The sequence below is a fragment of the Pseudophryne corroboree genome, chromosome 1, assembly GCF_028390025.1.
Source record: "Pseudophryne corroboree isolate aPseCor3 chromosome 1, aPseCor3.hap2, whole genome shotgun sequence".
NCBI lineage: Eukaryota > Metazoa > Chordata > Amphibia > Anura > Myobatrachidae > Pseudophryne > Pseudophryne corroboree.
In genome coordinates this window covers 119006644-119027754 of record NC_086444.1, presented here as the reverse complement: position 1 = coordinate 119027754, position 21111 = coordinate 119006644, and the positions used below count along the sequence as shown (strand labels likewise).

Below are 21111 nucleotides of genomic sequence, written 5' to 3'. Positions count from 1 at the left end.
TTTATCTGGAGATTCCCAAGCTTTTTCACATAACTCATTCAGTTCGTGTGAGGGGGGAAAAGTTACCTCAGGCTTCTTTCCCTTATACATATACACCCTCGTGTCAGGGTTCCTCTGTGATGTGCAAAACATCCTTTATTGCTATAATCATATATCGAAGGGATTTAGCCAATTTTGTCTGTAACTTTGCATCATCGTAATCGACACTGGAGTCAGAATCCATGTCGGTATCTGTGTCAACAATATGGGATAGTGGGCGCTTATGAGACCCTGACTGTCCCTGTAACATAGGGTCAGGCATGGGTTGAGACCCTGACTGCCCCAATGCATCAGCCTTGTCAAATCTTTTATGCAAGGAATTATTATCATCATTTAAAACTTTACACATATCCATCCAATCAGGTGTCGGCGCCGTCGGCGGAGACACCACATTCATTTGCTCCCGCTCCTCTCCCACATAGCCTTCCTCATCAGACATGTCGACACAAGCGTACCGACACCACACACAGGGAATGTCCTTTCTGAAGACCGTTCCCCCACCAGGCCCTTTGGAAAGACAGAGAGAGAGTATGCCAGCAAACCCCCCAGCGCTATAATATCCCAGGAATAACACAATAACTTAATGTTAACCAGGTAGCTGCTGTATGTTATAGTTTTTTGCACCTAATTATGTGCCCCCCCTCTCTTGTCAACCCTCTTCTACCATGTATCAGCAGGGGAGAGCCCGGGGAGCTTCCTCTCAGCAGTGCTGTGGAGAAAAAATGGCGCTGGTGAGTGCTGAGGGAGAAGCCCCGCCCCCTTGGCGGCGGGCTTCTGTCCCGCATAAACAGTAATTTTGGCGGGGGCTCATACATATATACAGTGCCCAGCTATATATATGTGTTCTTTTTGCCAATATGAGGTCCCAAATGCTGCCCAGGGCGCCCGCCCGCCCCCCCCCCCCCTGCACCCTTTACAGTGACCGGAGTATGTGAGGTGTGTGGAGCAATGGCGCACAGCTGCAGTGCTGTGCGTTACCTCTAGTGAAGATCATGAAGTCTTCTGCCGCCTGTGATGTCTTCTTTTCTTCTCATACTCACCCGGCTTCTGTCTTCCGGCTCTGCGAGGGGAACGGCGGCGCGGCTTCGGGACGGACGGCGAGGGTGAGATCCTGCGTACCAATCCCTCTGGAGCTAATGGTGTCCAGTAGCCTAAGAAGCAGGACCTAGCTTCAGAGAGTAGGGCTGCTTCTCTCCCCTCAGTCCCTCGATGCAGGGAGTCTGTTGCCAGCAGAGCTCCAAGAAAATAAAAAACCTAACAAAATACTTTCTATCAGTAAACTCAGGAGAGCTCACTGAAAAGCACCCAGCTCCTCTGGGCACAGTATCAAACTGAGGTCTGGAGGAGGGGCATAGAGGCAGGAGCCAGTGCACACCAGGAACTAAATTCTTTCTTAAAGTGCCCATGTCTCCTGCGGAGCCAGTCTATCCCCAATGTCCTTACGGAGTCCCCAGCATCCTCTAGGACATTAGAGAAAGTCAGAGTGAGAAAGACAAAGGACTGTATTAGGAATGTCTCCACAACTGAAAAAAAACTAACAGTGTAGCCAGGGAACAATAAAACCTACAGATCTCTTAGCTGAAAAGGCAGTAAGCAAATACAGTTAAATGGGAAATTTTATGTACAATGGAAGTAAATCTTTACAAGACTTGTGGAAATTGATGACATGGAAAACATACAAAGGAGACAACAAATGTTGCAGTTTGTCACAGAGAGTGGTAGGTAAAATCTCCAAAAAAAATAAAAATAAAAACAAATTAAGCCATAAAATATGAAAGCCAGACCAAAAACAAGAATGGAAAAAAATAAATTAAAAAAAATAAAGATTCACATTACATGGTGTGGTCATGTACATTACATCCAACATAAAACATCATGATTAAAATTTACATTCGCTGGACAGTGTAAAACTCTTAACATGTTACACAATTTTTTTTTTTATTTTTTTTTTTAAACAGACTCTCAAAATATAGTCTCTCAAGATATGCACATGCTGAAACATGAAGGTGGCTACAACAGTGGCAAATATGGTTAGATAGGCCAGATATATCTACTATTGTACATGGCTAACCAACACAATCTCGGGATAAAACCAAACTTCTGGAGTGTAGTCACCAAAGCACTACGTACGCTGAAAGAGAAATCAATTTAGCTTAACAAAAAAAGGTCTTGTAACCACTGAACACAGACAAATGGATTATTATCAACATTAACCATAATAGAGACTAGTTCCATTCAGATAAAAACAATCAGTTGTAATCTGAATGTTTTTTTTAAGAAAACCTCCTTAAAATGTCACCTAAAGTACTTACAGTTTTTCCAGATCCTGTTTGGGCACATGCCATTAAATCGCGACCAGCAATTATGATAGGAATACTGTGTTTTTGAATTGGTGTCAACTTCACATATCCAGCCTTAGCTACATTTCGGTATAATGTGTCACTCAGATTTGCTTCTTCGAAAGTCTAATGGCAAAAAGAAAAAGTAGTCAATATAATAGTTATGGTAAAACTTACCGTTGATAACGCTATTTCTCCTAAGTCCACAGGATAATATTGGGATAGGAGTATACGACAGCGGATTTGCACCAAATAGTTAAAGCTTTCAGCCACCCAGTATGCAACGGGCCCGTCCATATATCCCGGCCTCCTGGCTCAGGCAAATCAATTTTTCCAAAGCTCAAGGCAGGAGCATCATAGAAAGCCCTAATCAGGCGAGAAAAACACACATGCACACCCTTCTGTACAAGGAGGAAGAGATTAGTGAGTGAAAAGGATCCTCAAATCAGGTGAGTCAGGGTGGGATCCCTGTGGACTTAGAAGAAATAGTGTTATCAATGGTAAGTTTTACCATAACGATTATTTCTCCGGCAGGGTCCACAGGTTATTCACAGGATAACATTGGGATGTCCCACAGCAATTTAGTGGTGGGGACGCTCCTGATTGGGCAGGAGAATCCTTCGCCTGAATTCAGCGTCCTGAGAGGAAAAGGCATCAAAGGCATAAAGTCCAATGAATGTGTTAATGGAAGACAATGCCGCTGCCTTACACATCTGTTCTGCTGAAGCTGCCCATAACGGACCTACCTTACAAGTAGAGTGAGCAGAGACATTGCAAAACAGTATTGTTAGGGTGTGTTCCAGAACAGGCGCTCAGCAGCTATGGTATAGCAGACCTCATGAGAGGTCACCACATCTCCAAAACAACAAATGCTACCACAAAATCAGAGATCTGTGTTTATAACCACAGCGCTTTAACACAAAATTATAGACAAATAAAAATCACCATAACGTCCCTTAATGAAGGTTCCTGTGATGGAGTCCTCAAAGCGAATGTTCTGATGGAATTTCTCCAGAGTATAGTAACATGTAAGGGAATAAAAATAAATACCAATGTGTAGTAGATTCCTTTTATGTATCCACAGTTCTTAGTGTATTTTTTATATGATAAAGAGGTGGCTTAGGAGCGTACCCCACTCACACTTTGATTAAGAAGCTATAAGCCCATCAAGGTTTCTTTGCCCAATGCCGTGGCCTCGCCCACAAACATGAACACTGAAAATGGAGTCCATCCATAAAATAAACAAATAAAAAATATCAGCAAAAATCGGCAAAGGGGTTCAAAGTTCCAAAGCAGCAGAAAAGTTTTTGTTTGAAATATCCAATAGGTAAATAACTACTCACACTCCTGTTGTCAACATGTATTAGCCCTGGCCTGGGCCTTTATCAAGACATAATGGAGTGTGGCAGTTGCTTGATATTTAAAGGGCATGTGCCCAATAGAAATTCAACAGGAAGTGACGTCATAATTTAGTTAGTTAGAATTGGTTATTATTATGTGGTATTTATCCTCTTTGCCATTTTCACAGCAAATAGATCACAGTGTTACTCATTCACATTCTTATAAACATCTATTACACTCCAGGTTTAGTGGGAACAAGTGAACCAATGACAGGGTCATTTCTCACAAGGTTCCAATGTCTGTTAAGGATTTTTTCTATAGATTTATGTTGTGTGGTGTACTCTGTTATGAACGCCCATTCATATTTCTTATCCTTCTCCCTTTCCATATGGAAAGGGAGAAGGATAAGAAATATGAATGGGCGTTCATTGGTCCACTTGTTCCCACTAAACCTGTGCATATATATCGCAAGGCTCCAAATTTGAGATCCAAGTTAGTTTCAAGTGCCCATCACACTAAAGCCTCTCCGCCTGGAATAGTCTCAAAAGGCTTCTTCAGGTGTGGGAGTTGCATGGGCTGCAGAAATATAAAAAGCGGGGGCAGTAGTAAAATTGAAAAAATCCTCATCAATGGGAAAACTGTAGAAATAAAGGATTTTATTACCTGCGATACGAAGAACAGTGTATGCCATTACGTGTAAATGTAATTTAACATATATCGGACGCACATCAAGACCTTTTAAAACGCGGCTAGGTGAGCATATTAGGAATATCAAAAAAGGGTTGTAGACACACTCCCTTTCTGCTCATTTCAAATCAGAACATGAGTGCCATACTTCAGATATCAGTAGTTTCTGTGGACTGAGACACATCAGAGGTACGCAGCGTAATAACAATACGGCTGTCTGTCTGGCAAAAACGGAGATGAGCTGTATTTTTAACTATAATACTCTGCATCCTGCAGGCTTGAATAATGATTTCGAGCTAAAATGGTTTATGTAAATGTACAATGATGTGTGCGATGGATATTAATACATCATTGTGAATTTGAGATGTTTTTAAGCTCTAGTTTTTGCTGATTTTAGGGCATGTCAAATATGATTTCTATATTATATGCCATCCTTTACCCACTGGGAAGTCTACTAGTGCACTTTATATTCATCTTTGAGCCTTGTTTATGTTTATTTTTAGTGCATGCGAATCAATATGATTTTTAAGTCATATGTAATCTCTATTCATTTGGGAGCTCACTAGTGCACTTTATATTTATTTTGTAGGCACACTATCTATCTTTTATTTATTAATTCCAGGACTCTTTACATCATAGTATGCTGCCTCTATTGGAAAACTACACATCCCATGGATCCTTTCACCAGGATTACATCACTTCCGGGTTTGACACTTTCCTGCCTGAATATAGGCAATTGGACTCCAGTGGACTACATTTCCCACATGTGACGGGACAGGATGTTGCATCGAGGATGTCTGTCCATTTTATAGTACACAGAAACTCCAATTCCCAGAATGCCCGAAACCCATAATTTCCATCCGACGTGAATGTTTTTATTATAGTTTTGCCTATTCAGTGTCTCCACAGGAGTGTAATAGATGTTTATAAGAATGTGAATGAGTAACACTGTGATTTATTTGCTGTGAAAATGGCAAAGAGGATAAATACCACATAATAATAACCAATTCTAACTAACTAAATTATGACGTCACTTCCTGTTGAATTTCTATTGGGCACATGCCTTTTAAATATCAAGCAACTGCCACACTCCATTATGTCTTGATAAAGGCCCAGGCCAGGACTGAAACATGTTGACAACAGGAGTGTGAGTAGTTATTTACCTATTGGATATTTCAAACAAAAACTTTTCTGCTGCTTTGGAACTTTTATCCCCTTTGCCGATTTTTGCTGCTATTTTTCTATTTGTTTACTTTATGGATGGATTCCATTTTAAGTGTTCATGTTTGTGATTTTTATTAAATTTGTGTACCCCCCTGCTTCCACTTGAGGAGAGTGAGTTTCTTTGGGGAGCCAACTTTACCACTTTATGAACACAGTCCGGGAAACAGAACTGAAATATACCTTTATGGGAGTATCATCACACCGAGCACTGAGTTGGGGTACGCTTGAGTGGACCCATATTTCACTCCTTTCCATACTAAAGATACCTTGATGTGTTTAACACCCACCTTACAAGTGTGAGTTCTTGGGTACGCTTCATTTATAAACACTGCTCAAAAAAATAAAGGGAACACTTAAATAACACATCCTAGATCACATCCTAGATCTGAATGAATGAAATATTCCTATTAAATACTTAGTTCTTTACATAGTTGAATGTGCCGACAACAAAATCACACAAAAATGATCAATGGAAATCAAATTTATTAACCCATGGAGGTCTGGATTTGGAGTAACACTCAAAATTAAAGTGGAAAAACACACTATAGGCTGATCCAACTTTGATGTAATGTCCTTAAAACAAAACAAGTCAAAATGAGGCTCAGTAGTGTGTGTGGCCTCCACGTGCCTGTATGACCTCCCTACAATGCCTGGGCATGCTCCTGATGAGGTGGCGGATGGTCTCCTGAGGGATCTCCTCCTAGACCGGGACTAAAGCATCCGCCAACTCCTGGACAGTCTGTGGTGCAACGTGGCGTTGGTGGATGGAGCGAGACAGGATGTCCCAGATGTGCTCAATTGGATTCAGGTCTGGGGAACGGGCGGTCCAGTCCATAGCATCAATGCCTTTGTCTTGCAGGAACTGCTGAAACACTCCAGCCACATGAGGTCTAGCATTTTCTTGCATTAGGGGGAACCCAAGGCCAACCGCACCAGCATATGGTCTCACAAGGGGACTGAGGATCTCATCTCGGTACCTAATGGCAGTCAGGCTAACTCTGGCGAGCACATGGAGGGCTGTGCGGGCCCCCCAAAGAAATGCCACCCCACACCATTACTGACCCACTGCCAAACCGGTCATGCTGGAGGATGTTGCAGGCAGCAGAACGTTCTCCTTGGCGTCTCCAGACTCTGTCACATGTGCTCAGTGAGACCTGCTTTCATCTGTGAAGAGCACAGGGCGCCAGTGGCGAATTTACCAATCTTGGTGTTATCTGGCAAATGCCAAACATCCTGCACGGTGTTGGGCTGTAAGCATAACCCCCACCTGTGGACATCAGGCCCTCATAGAGTCTGTTTCTGATTGTTTGAGTAGACACGTGCACATTTGTGGCTTGCTGGAGGTCATTTTGCAGGGCTCTGGCAGTGCTCCTCCTGTTCCTCCTTGCACAAAAGCGGAGGTAGCAGTCCTGCTGCTGGGTTGTTGCCCCCCTACGGCCTCCTCCACGTCTCCTGATGTACTGGCCTGTCTCCTGGTAGCGCCTCCATGCTCTGGACACTATGCTGACAGACACAGCAAACCTTCTTGCCACAGCTCGCATTGATGTGCCATCCTGGAGCCACTTGTGTGGGTTGTAGACTCCATCTCATGCTACCACTAGAGTGAAAGCACCGCCAGCTTTCAAAAGTGACCAAAACATCAGCCAGAAAGCATAGGAGCTGAGAAGTGGTCTGTGGTCACCATCTGCAGAACAACTCCTTTATTGGGGGTGTCTTGCTAATTGCCTATAATTTCCACCTGTTGTCTATTCCATTTGCACAACAGCATGTGAAATTGATTGTCAATCAGTGTTGCTTCCTACGTGGACAGTTTGATTTCACAGAAGTGTGACTGACTTGGAGTTACATTGTGTTGTTTAAGTGTTCCCTTTATTTTTTTGAGCAGTGTATATTTCCATCCTAAAACATCACGCCGGGCGTAGTGCAAGTGGGCGAGGCCACGGCATTGGGCAAAGAAACCTTGATGGGCTTATAGCTTCTTAATCAAAGTGTGAGTGGGGTACGCTCCTAAGCCACCTCTTTATCATATAAAAAATACACTAAGAACTGTGGATATATAAAAGGAATCTACTACACATTGGTCTTTATTTTTATTCCCGTACATGTTACTATACTCTGGAGAAATTCCATCAGAACATTCGCTTTGAGGACTCCATCACAGGAACCTTCATTAAGGGACGTTATGGTGATTTTTATTTGTCTATAATTTTGTGTTAAAGCGCTGTGGTTATAAACACAGATCTCTGATTTTGTGGTAGTATGAGCAGAGACATTAGCCGGAACAGGGAGATCAGCTTGAGAGTATGATTCTGAAATTGTCATCCAAAGCCACCTCGCCAGTGTCTGCTCATCAGCAGGCCATCCTCTCTTGTGAAATCCGCAGAGAATGAAAAGTGTGTCTGTCTTTCTGATGGCACTGGTACGATCCACGTAGATCCTTAAGGCACGGCCTACATCCAACGATGCATCTCCAGCAGAAAGGTCTCGCCCCTGAAAGGCTGGGACTACAATTTCTTCATTAAGGTGGAATTTAGACACCACCTTAGGAAGATACCCAGATTTGGTTCGGAGAACAGCTCTATCTGAATAAAAAAAAATAATCATAAAAGGAGGGTGACATAAATCTGAAACTCTTCTAGCTGAAGCAATAGCCAGTAGAAAGAGAACTTTAGCTGTCAACCTTTTAAGATCCACTTGTTTAAGTGGTTCAAATGGGGAAACTTGAAGGGCCTTTAGGACTAAACTTAAGTCCCAAGGCACTGTAGGAGGAACGAAAAGAGGTTGAATGTGCAGCATTCCCTCGAAAAAAAGTGCGTACATCCTGTAGGTTAGCAATTTTCTTTTGGAACCATACAGTCAATATTGACACTTGCACTCCCAAGAAAGCCAAGAGTCTAGAAACTCTGAACGCCCGCCCTAGGGTCAAATTTCCAGTCACTGCACCATTAAATATAGGTTTGCCATATTCTGTGATAAATGCGAGCCGAGGAAGGTTTTCTTGCTCTGAGCATTGTTTGAATTACCTGTTGTGAGAATCCTCTTGATCTCAGGATGGAAGTCTCAAAAGCCACGCCATCAAAGACAGTCGATCCAGGTGCTTGTGACAGCAAGGACCCTGAGACAGTAGATCTGGACGTTGAGGGAGTAAGACTGGAGCATCCATCGACATCCTCTGCAGATCTGTGTACCAATGTCTTCTGGGCCAAGCCAGAGATATTAGTATCAAGGCGCCGTTACCTTGTTTTACTTTTCACACTACCCTGGGTAACTGGGTGATTGGTGGAAACATAGGCCAGACGAAAATCCCATCTCACTGACAGTGCATCCACAAAGATCGGTCTGTGATCCTTTTTTCTTGACACGTATTATGCGGGAACTTTGTTGTTCTGGCGTGACGCCATGAGATCCATCTCTGGAAACCCCCATTTGTCTACCCGGGTATAGAAGACCTCTGGGCATTCCGTTTGCATGAATGGCATGTCGACAGAGAAAATCCGCTTCCCAGTTTAGGACGACCGGAATGAACACTGCGGACAAGGCTGGATAATGAAGTTCTGCCCACTTTATTGTGAGACTTACCTCCTTCATTGCATTCTGGCTGTGAGTTACTCCCTGATGGTTGAGGTACAGTACGCTATTGCGGTTGCAGTGTCCGAGGGAATTTGGACTGGTTTCCCCTGAAGGATGTTCTTTGCCTGAATAAGTGCCATATATATGGCCCAAAGTTCCAATATATTTATTGGCAGGCAACTTTCTTCCTCGGTCCACTGCCCTTGGAAGCAACTCCTTCCTGACACTGCTCCCCAGCCCTGAAGACTGGCAAAATTTCCCAATACAATATCCAAAACGGTCTCCCTTTGTCCAGGTGGGATGCCTGTAGGCACCAGGCTAATGACCTCCTTATTCCCAGAGGAAGGACCATAGTCTGCGTTTATTGTCTCATGAAAACCATTCCATTTGAAAAGCATCAGACGTTGCAGAGGCATTGAATGCAACAGAGCATACTCCACCATGTCGAATGTTGACACCATCAACCCACTCACACGCATTACTGCGTGAATGGATACCCTTTGAACAAAATATCCAAAATTCAGTCAAGAATTCAGGAGCTGCTACACAGTCAGAGGTAGAAATACTCTCTGAAGACCTGAATCCAGCACAGTCCCCAAATGAGTCATCCGTTGTGATGGAACCAGGGGCGACATTGCCCAATTTAACAGTGTCTCTGTAAACAAGCTACTGTCTGTTGCAGATGACACTGAAGCAATTCCCGAGACTGTGGCAGGATTAATAAATCGTTGAGGTATGGAAAAATCCTTACCCCCTGCCGACAGAGATAAGATACCATCACCACCATAATTTTGATGAATACTCTGGGAGTTGTGGCCAGTCCAAATGGTAGGGCCTCACACTGAAAATGATGCAGGATTATAGCAAAGATGAGACAGCGCTAATGGAACAGTGCTGCCGGAACATGCAGGTAAGCATCCTGAATATCCAGGGATAACATATCATCCTCAGGCACCATGGGCAACATAATGGAACGCAAAGTCTCCATATGAAACCGAGGCACCCCAATGTACTTGTTCAGCACTTTGAGATTGAGTATGGGCCGGAACGATTTTAAATTACCTACCAGTAAAACATTTTCTCGTAGTCCATAGAGGATGCTGGGGTCCACATTGGTACCATGGGGTATAGACAGGTCCAACAGGAGACATTGGCACTTTCATGATTTTGAGAGTGTGGGCTGGCTCCTCCCTCTATGCCCCTCCTACCAGACTCAGTCTAGAAACTGTGCCCGAGGAGACTGACATCTTCGAGAGAAGGATTATACACAGATAGTGGCGAAATTCACACCAGCTCACACATACAAGGAAAGCCAAGCTAACTAGCTTGAAACTCAGTAATGGCTGAAAAAAACATTACTTAACCAAGTAACAAGGCAGTACTTAACCAAGAACAAACTCTTACTGAACCAGATAACCACTGCAGGATAACGGAGCGCTGGGAGGGCGCCCAGCATCCTCTACGGACTACGAGAAAAGTATTTACCGGTAGGTAAATAAAATCCTATTTTCTCTTACGTCCTAGAGGATGCTGGAGTCCACATTAATACCATGGGGATATACCAAAGCTCCCAGAACGGGAGGGAGAGCGCGGAGGCTCGTGCAGAACTGATTGACCAAACTTTAGGTTCTCAGAGGCTAAAGTATCGAACCTGTAAAACTTGGTCCAAACGTGTTTGACCCAGACCAAGTAGCCGCTCAGCAAAGCTGTAAAGCTGAGACACCCCAGGTAGCCGCCCAGGAAGAACCCACCTTCCGAGTAGAGTGGGCCTTAACATATCTTGGACACGGCAATCCTGCCGTAGAATATGCATGCTGGATAGTGAACCTGATCCAGCGAGAGATCATCTGCTTAGAAGCAGGACACCCAATTTTCTTGGGATCATATAGGACAAACAGAGGATCTGATTTTCTGTGACGAGCAGTCCTCTTCACAGACTTTCAGAGCCCTTACAACATCCAAGGACTTTGAAGTAATTGAGGAGTCAGACGCAACTGGCACCACAATAGGTTGATTGATATGAAAAGCAGACACAACCTTCGGAAGGAACTGCTGACACGTCCGGAGCTCAGCTCTATCTTCATGGAAGATCAAGTAGGGGCTTTTACAGGACAAAGCCCCCAACTCTGACACACGTCTAGCAGAAGCCAACGCCTAAGTGACAGCTTTCCACGTGAGAAATTTTACCTCCACCTCCTGTAGAAGCTCAAACCAATCCGATTGTAAGAACTGCAACACCACATTAAGATCCCAGAATTGAAAGACTATTGGCTGACAACAAAAAGCGTTTACAAGCTGTGATACTTGCCAAAGGGGGCAGTACAAGGTATTAACTCTGCAGGGTGCCCAATCTTTTGCAGATGCCATTTTTTGTTTTCTGTTCTTTTGAAAGTGTAAATGATGGAAATAAAATCAAACTTTTTTTGACATGTTATAAGAATGTCTAATCTGTAATTTGATGCCTTTTGGAGATTTTTCAATCTTTCCTTGGCTTCTTTTTACACATTAAAATAAATGTTTGCCTGGGGTGCCCAAACTTTCAATCCACACTGTATATTTCTCTGGCTGGGTCCACAGGTTATCCACAGGATAACATTGGGATTCCCAAAGCCAGTTTTAGTGGTGGGGACGCTCCTGATTAAACAGGAGAACCTTTCGCCCGAATTCAGCGTCATGAGAGGCAAAAGTATCCAAGGCATAATGTCTAATGAAAGTGTTAATGGAAGACCATGTGGCTGCCTTACAAATCTGTTCTGCTGAAGCACCATGTTGTGCTGCCCATGAAGGACCTACCTTACGTGTAGAGTGAGCAGAGACATTAGCCGGAGTAGGGAGATCAGCACGAGAATAAGCTTCTGAAATAACCATTCGGAGCCATCTTGCCAGCGTCTGTTTATAGCAGGCCATCCTCTTCTATGAAATCCGTAGAGGATGAAGAGAGAACCTGTTTTTCAGATGGCACTAGTACGATCTATGTAGATTCTTAATGCTCGGACTACATCCAACGACGCTTCTCCCGCAGAAAGTCCTGATACCTGAAAAGCTGGGACTACAATCTCTTCATTAAGGTGAAACTTTGAAACCACCTTCGGAAGATAACCAGATCTAGTTCTGAGAACTGCCTTATCTGGAAAAAAAACTTAGGAAAGGAGACTTACACGACAGTGCTCCTAAATCTGACACTCTTCTAGCTGACGCCATTGCCAGTAGAAAGAGCACTTTAACCGTTAACCATTTAAGATATGCTCTCAAGTGGTTCAAACGGAGGTCCCTGAAGGAATTTAAGAACTAGATTCAAATCCCAGGGAGCTGCAGTAGGAACAGATGGAGGTTGAATATATGAACAACTCCCTGAAAGAAAGTACGCACGTCCTGTAAGTCAGCAATCTTTCTCTGAAACCATACAGTTAATGCTGATACTTGAACCCTCAAGGAAGCTACCTTCAACCCCTTATCCAATCCTGCTTGAAGAAAATCCAAAATCCTGGATACTTTAAAAGATCTTGGATTCAAACTTTTTTCACTACACCAATGAAAATAGGCTTGCCATACTCGATGATGAATGCGAGCTGAAGGTTTTCTTGCTTTAAGCATAGTTTGAATTACTTGTTTTGTAAACCCTCTAGCTTCTAGGATAGAGGTTTCAACAGCCACACCGTCAAAGACAGATGATCCAGATGGCTGTGACAACAAGGACCCTGCATTAGCAGATCTGGACGTTGAGGGAGCAGTATTGGTGCTTCCACGGACATCCTTAGTAGATCTGTGTACCAATGCCTTCTTGGCCAAGCTGAAGCTATTAGAATTATGGCTCCCTTTGCTTGCTTTTTTCCTCACTACTCTGGGTAACAGAGATATTGGAGGGAACATATATGCAAGCTGAAATTTCCATTTTACTGACAGTGCGTCTACAAAGATCGCTCCGGGATCCTTTGTTCTTGATCCGTACCTAGGAACTTTGTTGTTTAGACGAGACGCCATGAGGTCTCTCTGGTAGACCCCATCTGTTCACTATAGTCTGAAACACTTCTGGGTGTAATGCCCATTCGGTTTCCTGAATGGTGTGTCGACTGAGAAAATCCGCTTCCCAGTTCAGTACACCTGGAACAAACACTGCTGACAATGCTGGAAGATGGAGTTCTGCCCACCTTAGCATGAGAGTTACTTCCTCCATCAATCTTTTGCTGTGAGTTCCCCCCTGATGATTGAGGTACCCTACTGCTGTTGCATTATCTGAGCGAATCTGGACTGGTCTTCCTTGCAGACTGTCCTTTGCCTGAACTAGAGCCATATAAATGGCCCTTATTTCCAACAGATTTATTGGCAGGCGACTTTCCCTTATGGTCGATTTTCCCTGGAACCAAAGGCTTTCGATTACCGCTCCACAGCCTTGAAGACTGGCATCTGTCAGGACTCGCCATTCTTTTATCCAAAAGGGTCTCCCCTTGTTTAAATGGTCCCTCTGTAGCCACCAAGCTAGAATCCTTCTTACGTTTACCGGAAACCTTATCTGTTTTTTACTGTCTGATGATTTCCGTTCCATTTGGTCAGAATAAGGTGCTGTAATGGTCTGGAGTGGAACTGTGCATATTCCACCATGTCGAAGGTTGACACCATCAACAGGGTGTGCTTCATTTGGATCTTTCCATGCAGGGTATAGCATACTCCTACACAGGTGTCAGTTTTCCCGTGAATGCATTTGGCCCTTGTATGGCTCATCTCCCACTGTGTAACCTTCGTAGTGCGCCCAACATGGCTGCCTTATCTGGTAAACTTGTGGATGGGATGAAAAATACATGGACCTGATGGTTTTATTGGAACCCTACTCTGAACCTTAGGACTCTGCAATCTCCCCGTTTTGTGTTCTCTAGGGGTGGACTATTCCACCCTGGGTAATCCTACGCAGTGCGCCTAAGATGGCTGCCGCACCTGGTACCTTGTGAGGGTGGAATACACAACCCCTGGAGGTTATTACCCAAAATGCTTACACCAACCCTGCATTATGCTTTCTGTCTTTATTGTCTGTGTGGTTTATCTTTTGATGTAATACTTAAATCTTCTGTATTATGTAAATTGTTTGAGTTCTAGTTGGCGCCGTGGATGGCTGCCTCGGTGCTGCTCTGCCAAGCAGCCTTTGTGTTTAGTCTTACATGTATAATATGTCTAATATTTTGAGTCTATTGTACAGTTGCAATGTGCAGTATCAACTCATACGTGTAATGTGTGTAATGTATGCTATGTTCTTCCCCCTTCGTATGCTATATATTCCCCCTTCATGTTGCTGCTTGGCGATGCATTGTACCACAAAGAACTCCTAGTGTACGTGAGTACACCTGGCCAATAAAGTGGATTCTGATTAGACCCAGCAGTCGCATTGCTGCATGGACTGACATTGTCTGAGTGTGCAACGCCTCTTGAGTCATGACCTGCACCTTGTCTATCTTTTTCTCTGGTAAGAAAATTCTCTGTAGACCTGAATCCAATATGGCCCCCAAATGAACCATCCGCTGTGACGGATTCAGAGACTACTTCTTCCAGTTTATGAGCCACCCGTGTCTTTGTAGATACACTACTGTCTGTTGAAGATGGCTCAAAAGTAATTCCTTCGAATGTGCTAGGATTAAAAGGAAGTCGAGGTGTGGAAATACTCTTATCCCCTGCTTGCGGAGATAAGCTGCCATAACCACCATAATTTTGGTAAACACCCTGGGTGCTGTTGCTAGCCCGAAGGGCAAGGCTTGGAACTGAAAATGTTGCTGGAGGATGTCAAACCTGAGGTAACATTGATGAGACCGTGCTATAGGCACATGTAGGTAAGCATCCTGTATATCCAGAGATACCATGTAATCTCCCGGTTCCATAGCCAACACTATGGAGCGTAACGTCTCCATGTGGAACCTTGGAATCCAAATGTATTTGTTTAAAATTTTGAGATTGAGAATTGGTCGGAATGACCCATTTGGCTTCTGAATCAAAAGTAGATTGGAGTAAAAACCCTGTCCCCTTTGTGATGGGGGTACCGGGACAATCACACCCGACTGAAGAAATTTTTGAACTGCTTCTTGCAGGGCATTGGCCTTAGACTATATATGAGACGGGCTGGTGCAAAAAAACCTTTGAGGAGGCTGCCTCCTGAACGGGAACCCAAAACCGAGAGATACCACCTTCCACACCCAAGCATCTGTTGTTGACTGTTGCCATAGGTGTGCAGAATGAAGGAGTTGGCCACCAACCCTGGAATCCTCCAGGTGGAGGCCCGTCTCTTCAGGCTGATGGATTCTGTTCAGGCTTGGAAGCTGGCTTTCTACTAGCCTATTGCTTCCTACCCCTGGCTGATCTATTGAACTGGGGTTGCTTAGACTCCTCTTTCGCTTTGCCATCGAAATGGCCGAAATTTTGAACCCCTAGTCTTAGGGTTATAACTAGCCGAAAATCTGACTTTTTAGATTCAGCTTCCGATTGTAGAATATCTGTCAATTGTTTCCCAAACAATATATTACCAATGAAGGGCAATGCTTCCAACTCTTTCTTAGATTCTGCATCTGCTTTCCAAGTACATAGCCAAACTGCTCTACGAGCGTCTACTGTCAAGGCTGATGCTTTAGAAGCAATCGTACCCATATCAATTGCTGCTTCTTCCAAATATTGGGCAGCCTGTCTTAAACGGCCCAAATGATATTCCTGCTCCCTATTAGGAGGGGAGAGGTCATTCTCTAGTTCCTCCATCCATTCTACCATTGCCCTTGCCATCCAGAAGCCATAGCAGGCCTTACCACTGTTCCTGATAGAATATATATTTTTCAAGAAGCTATCTACCCTTCTGTCTGTGACATCATTTAGTGAGGTAGATGACAATGGTAAAGCAGATTTATGCACGAGTCGCAGTACATGTGCATCTACTTTAGAAGGAACTTATCTTTTTGAACAATCCACGGCTGGAAATGGTAAATAAGAATCCCATTTTTTCGGAATCTTGTATTTTTTTACTGGGCGTCGCCCAGGATTCTTCCATCACTTCGTCAGATCCTCTGACGCTGGGAATTCAGTCTTAACTGTTTTTGTTCGTTTAAACACAGGTGCTTTAGATTTTGACACTGTTTTGGCTGATTCCTCCAAAGAGAGAATAGCCTTCATTGTATCAATAAGTTCAGCTACCTCCTCTAAGCTGAAATTCTGCGACTGATCATCATACGGAGTATTTGAATATACTGTATCATCATCTGTTGTATCATCCTGTGTAGTATGTAACAGACATATCTATTTTAGTCTTACCTGTACCTTGGTTAATAGCCTGGTTACTTGTAGAAGCTACTGGAACCAAACCAAAAGGAAGGGAGCTGCATGTATGGGTTAATAGTATAACCCATTCCCTGGGGTGGAGGTGCAGGAGTTAATCTGTCTGCTATTGAAGACAAAGTCTACGCAAACATACTCCATGGTGGCTCTATTGGTTGATCCACCAATTCCTGCTTTTTACTTTGCTGAAAAGCAAAACAATTTGCACATAACCCCTCATAAGTGACCAACTGGTCTATTCCAATTAATATTGTTTTACAAGATAAACATGTTAAGGATGTAGGAGTGCCTGATGAGTTTTCCTCGTCACTTTTGCCGCTCACAGACATGGTAAAAATATGTTTTTATGACTACACAGTTTGTGACTGAAAATCACCTATATATAAATATATAGAAGTGAGATCAATCGACCACAACCGTGTACCTGAATTGAGGTTCAGAACAAAACTGACAACATATAAAAGTCAGCACACATACTAGCAGTCAGTCACATGTTAAAACATTAAACATTGTCATATGAGAATACAATCGCCATCATAATAACTTACAAGTAAGTAGGAAAATTGTATTTCTGTTTTTAACCAGTTTTCCAGACATATCATGCAGAATACAACAGTAATATACAGGCCTCATATGCAATATGTACCAAAAATTAACAATTCATACTAACAAGTAGAGAGAATTTTTAGTACTGTATAACCCATTTCTCCATAGAGTGGGATACAGGGAGACTCACCACACTTCCATATCCATCAATACGCTCGCAAGACGCTGAGTGGATTTAGACGCTACTGGTGTACACTGCTGCTCCGATAACTGATGAGAGACATGGACGCTCACTAACGGACACAGACGCTTAGTGAACGCTACGTGTATGCAGACGCTACGGCCTGCGACTCGGCAACTCTAGTGTACACAACCGCAGTGTCTAAGCTTCGACCGAGTACCCTCGTGGTAGCGTCTGAGACGGAAGTGAGGTCATAAGTTCATGGACGGGAGACGCACGGAAACTGGTCATGAACCTAGGGGAGGGGCAGCCAGGAGAGCGTCTAATTCTCTAAGGATCGTGGCCTCAACCTAGTCCTGGCGCCTATGATCCCTAAAGCGTAGCGCTGATGCACTTAAGAGTGGCGGCGCATCAACACACTGTTTGTAGTTTCCTCTAATAGAGTGTAGCTGTGTCCGGAACCCCTAGTAAGAGGAAACCGATGCCTTACCTTCTCCCCATGCTCCGGCCACAGCCTGGTTACGTCTGCTGTACCTGCTAGAATCATCCAACACAGACGCCCGTCGAGACAGCACTATACCGCGAAGGTAAGCGTTGTTGCGACCCGGTGGGGAGTTGTTGGAGCGACTTTTTCTAGTATGCGTTTTAGACGCTGTTAAGAAGTCACTCAAGAGAAAAAACATAGTAAGGGCTATAAAAAAATAAGAATTTACTCACCGGTAATTCTATTTCTCGTAGTCCGTAGTGGATGCTGGGTACTCCGTAAGGACCATGGTGAATAGACGGGCTCCGCAGGAGACTGGGCACTCTAAAGAAAGATTAGGTACTATATCTGGTGTGCACTGGCTCCTCCCTCTATGCCCCTCCTCCAGACCTCAGTTAAGGAAACTGTGCCTGGAAGAGCTGACAATACTAGGAAAGGATTTGGAATCAAGGGTAAGACTCATACCAGCCACACCGTACAACTTGTGATAACTATACCCAGTTAACAGTATGAAACAACAAATGAGCCTCAGTAACGGATGGCTCATACCAAAAACCCTTTAGTTAAGCAATAGCTATATACATGTATTGCAGAGTGTCCGCACTTGGGACGGGCTCCCAGCATCCACTACGGACTACGAGAAATAGAATTACCGGTGAGTAAATTCTTATTTTCTCTGACGTCCTAGTGGATGCTGGGTACTCCGTAAGGACCATGGGGATTATACCAAAGCTCCCAAACGGGCGGGAGAGTGCGGATGACTCTGCAGCACCGAATGAGCAAACTCAAGGTCCTCCTCAGCCAGGGTATCAAACTTGTAAAATTTAGCAAAAGTGTTTGAACCCGACCAAGTATCAGCTCGGCAAAGTTGTAAAGCCGAGACCCCTCGTGCAGCCGCCCAAGAAGAGCCCACCTTCCTTGTGGAAAGGGGTTTTATACAGATTTAGGATGCGGCAGTCCAGCCGCAGAATGTGCAAGTTGAATCGTGATACAGATCCAGCGAGCAATAGTCTGCTTTGAAGCAGGAGCACCCAGCTTGTTGGGTGCATGCAGGATAAATAGCGAGTCCGTTTTCCTGACTCTAGCCGTCCTGGAAACATAGATTTTCAGGGCCCTTACTACGTCCAGCAACTTGGAATCCTCCAAGTCCCGAGTAGCCGCAGGCACCACAATAGGTTGGTTCAAATGAAACGCTGATACCACCTTAGGAAGAAATTGGGGACGAGTCCTCAATTCCGCCCTATCCATATGGAAAATCAGATAAGGGCTTTTACATGACAAAGCCGCCAATTCTGACACACGCCTGGCCGAAGCCAAGGCCAACAGCATGACCACTTTCCACGTGAGATATTTAAGCTCCACGGTTTTAAGTGGCTCAAACCAATGCGACTTTAGGAAATCGAACACCACGTTGAGATCCCAAGGTGCCACTGGAGGCACAAAAGGGGGCTCAATATGCAGCACTCCTTTAACAAATGTCTGGACTTCAGGCAGTGAAGCCAGTTCTTTTTGAAAGAAAATAGACAGAGCCGAAATCTGAACCTTAATGGAACCCAATTTTAGGCCCATAGTCACCCCTGACTGTAGGAAGTGCAGAAATCGACCCAGCTGAAATTCCTCCGTTGGGGCCTTCCTGGCCTCACACCAAGCAACATATTTTCGCCATATGCGGTGATAATGTTTTGCGGTCACATCCTTCCTAGCTTTAATCAGCGTAGGAATGACTTCCTCCGGAATGCCCTTTTCCTTTAGGATCCGGTGTTCAACCGCCATGCCGTCAAACGCAGCCGCGGTAAGTCTTGGAACAGACAGGGCCCCTGCTGCAGCAGGTCCTGTCTGAGCGGCAAAGGCCATGGGTCCTCTGAGATCATTTCTTGCAGTTCTGGGTACCAAGCTCTTCTTGGCCAATCCAGAACAATGAGTATAGTTCTTACTCTTCTCTTTCTTATTATGCTCAGTACCTTGGGTATGAGAGGAAGAGGAGGGAACACATAAACCGACTGGTACACCCACGGTGTCACTAAAGCGTCCACAGCTATCGCCTGTGGGTCCCTTGACCTGGCGCAATATCTTTTTAGCTTTTTGTTGAGGCGGGACGCCATCATGTCCACCTGTGGCCGTTCCCAACGGTTTACAATCAGCTGGAAGACTTCTGGATGAAGTCCCCACTCTCCCGGGTGGAGGTCGTGCCTGCTGAGGAAGTCGGCTTCCCAGTTGTCCACTCCCAGAATGAACACTGCTGTCAGTGCTATCACGTGATTCTCCGCCCATCAAAGAATCCTTGTGGCTTCTGCCATTGCCACCCTGCTTCTTGTGCCGCCCTGGCGGTTTACATGGGCGACCGCTGTGAGGTTGTCTGACTGAATCAGAACCGGTTGGATTTGAAGCAGGGGTTCTGCTTGACTCAGGGCATTGTAAATGGCCCTTAGTTCCAGAATATTTATGTGTAGGGAAGTTTCCTGACTCGACCATTGTCCTTGAAAGTTTCTTCCCTGAGTGACTGCCCCCCAACCTCGGAGGCTTGCATCTGTGGTCACCAGGACCCAGTCCTGTATGCCGAATCTGCGGCCTTCGAGAAGGTGCTCACTCTGCAGCCACCACAGCAGAGACACCCTGGCCCTCGGGGACAGGGTGATCAATCGATGCATCTGAAGATGCGATCCGGACCACTTGTCTAACAGATCCCACTGAAAGATCCCCGCATGGAACCTGCCAAAGGGAATTGCTTCGTAAGAAGCTACCATCTTTCCCAGGACTCGCGTGCAGTGATGCACCGACACCTGCTTTGGTTTCAGGAGGTCCCTGACCAGAGATAATTCCTGGGCCTTCTCCTCCGGGAGAAACACTTTCTTCTGTTCTGTGTCCAGAATCATGCCCAAGAACAGCAGACGGGTCGCAGGAATCAGCTGTGACTTTGGGATATTTAGAATCCAGCCGTGCTGAAGTAGCACGTCCTGAGATAGTGCTACGATGACTAGTAACTGCTCCTTGGACCTCGCCTTTATAAGGAGATCGTCCAAGTACGGGATAATTATAACTCCCTTCCGTCGAAGGAGTATCATCATTTCGGCCATTACCTTGGTAAACACCCGCGGTGCCGTGGACAGACCAAACGGCAACGTCTGGAATTGGTAATGGCAGTCCTGTATCACAAACCTGAGGTACTCCTGGTGAGGTGGGTAAATGGGGACATGCAGGTATGCATCCTTGATGTCCAGCGACACCATAAAATCCCCCTCTTCCAGGCTTGCAATAACCGCCCTGAGCGATTCCATCTTGAACTTCCTTATATAAGTGTTCAAAGCTTTCAAATTGAGAATGGGTCTCACTGAACCGTCTGGTTTCGGTACCACAAACATTGTGGAATAGTAACCCCGTCCCTGTTGAAGTACTTTGAGGTACTT

At 44.7% G+C, this 21111-nt stretch overlaps 1 protein-coding gene across 25 annotated transcripts in view; it reads right to left on the bottom strand.

Moving 5' to 3' along the window:
* The window catches only part of DDX4 (DEAD-box helicase 4), a 1188488-nt gene that overhangs the window by 347303 nt on the left and 820074 nt on the right, over positions 1–21111 (bottom strand). For all 25 annotated transcript variants that reach the window (XM_063962294.1, XM_063962347.1, XM_063962463.1 and 22 more), the window contains one exon: positions 2352–2504. In XM_063962294.1, the coding sequence (XP_063818364.1) occupies positions 2352–2504 (153 nt within the window). The remainder of the gene's footprint in view (positions 1–2351; positions 2505–21111) is intronic.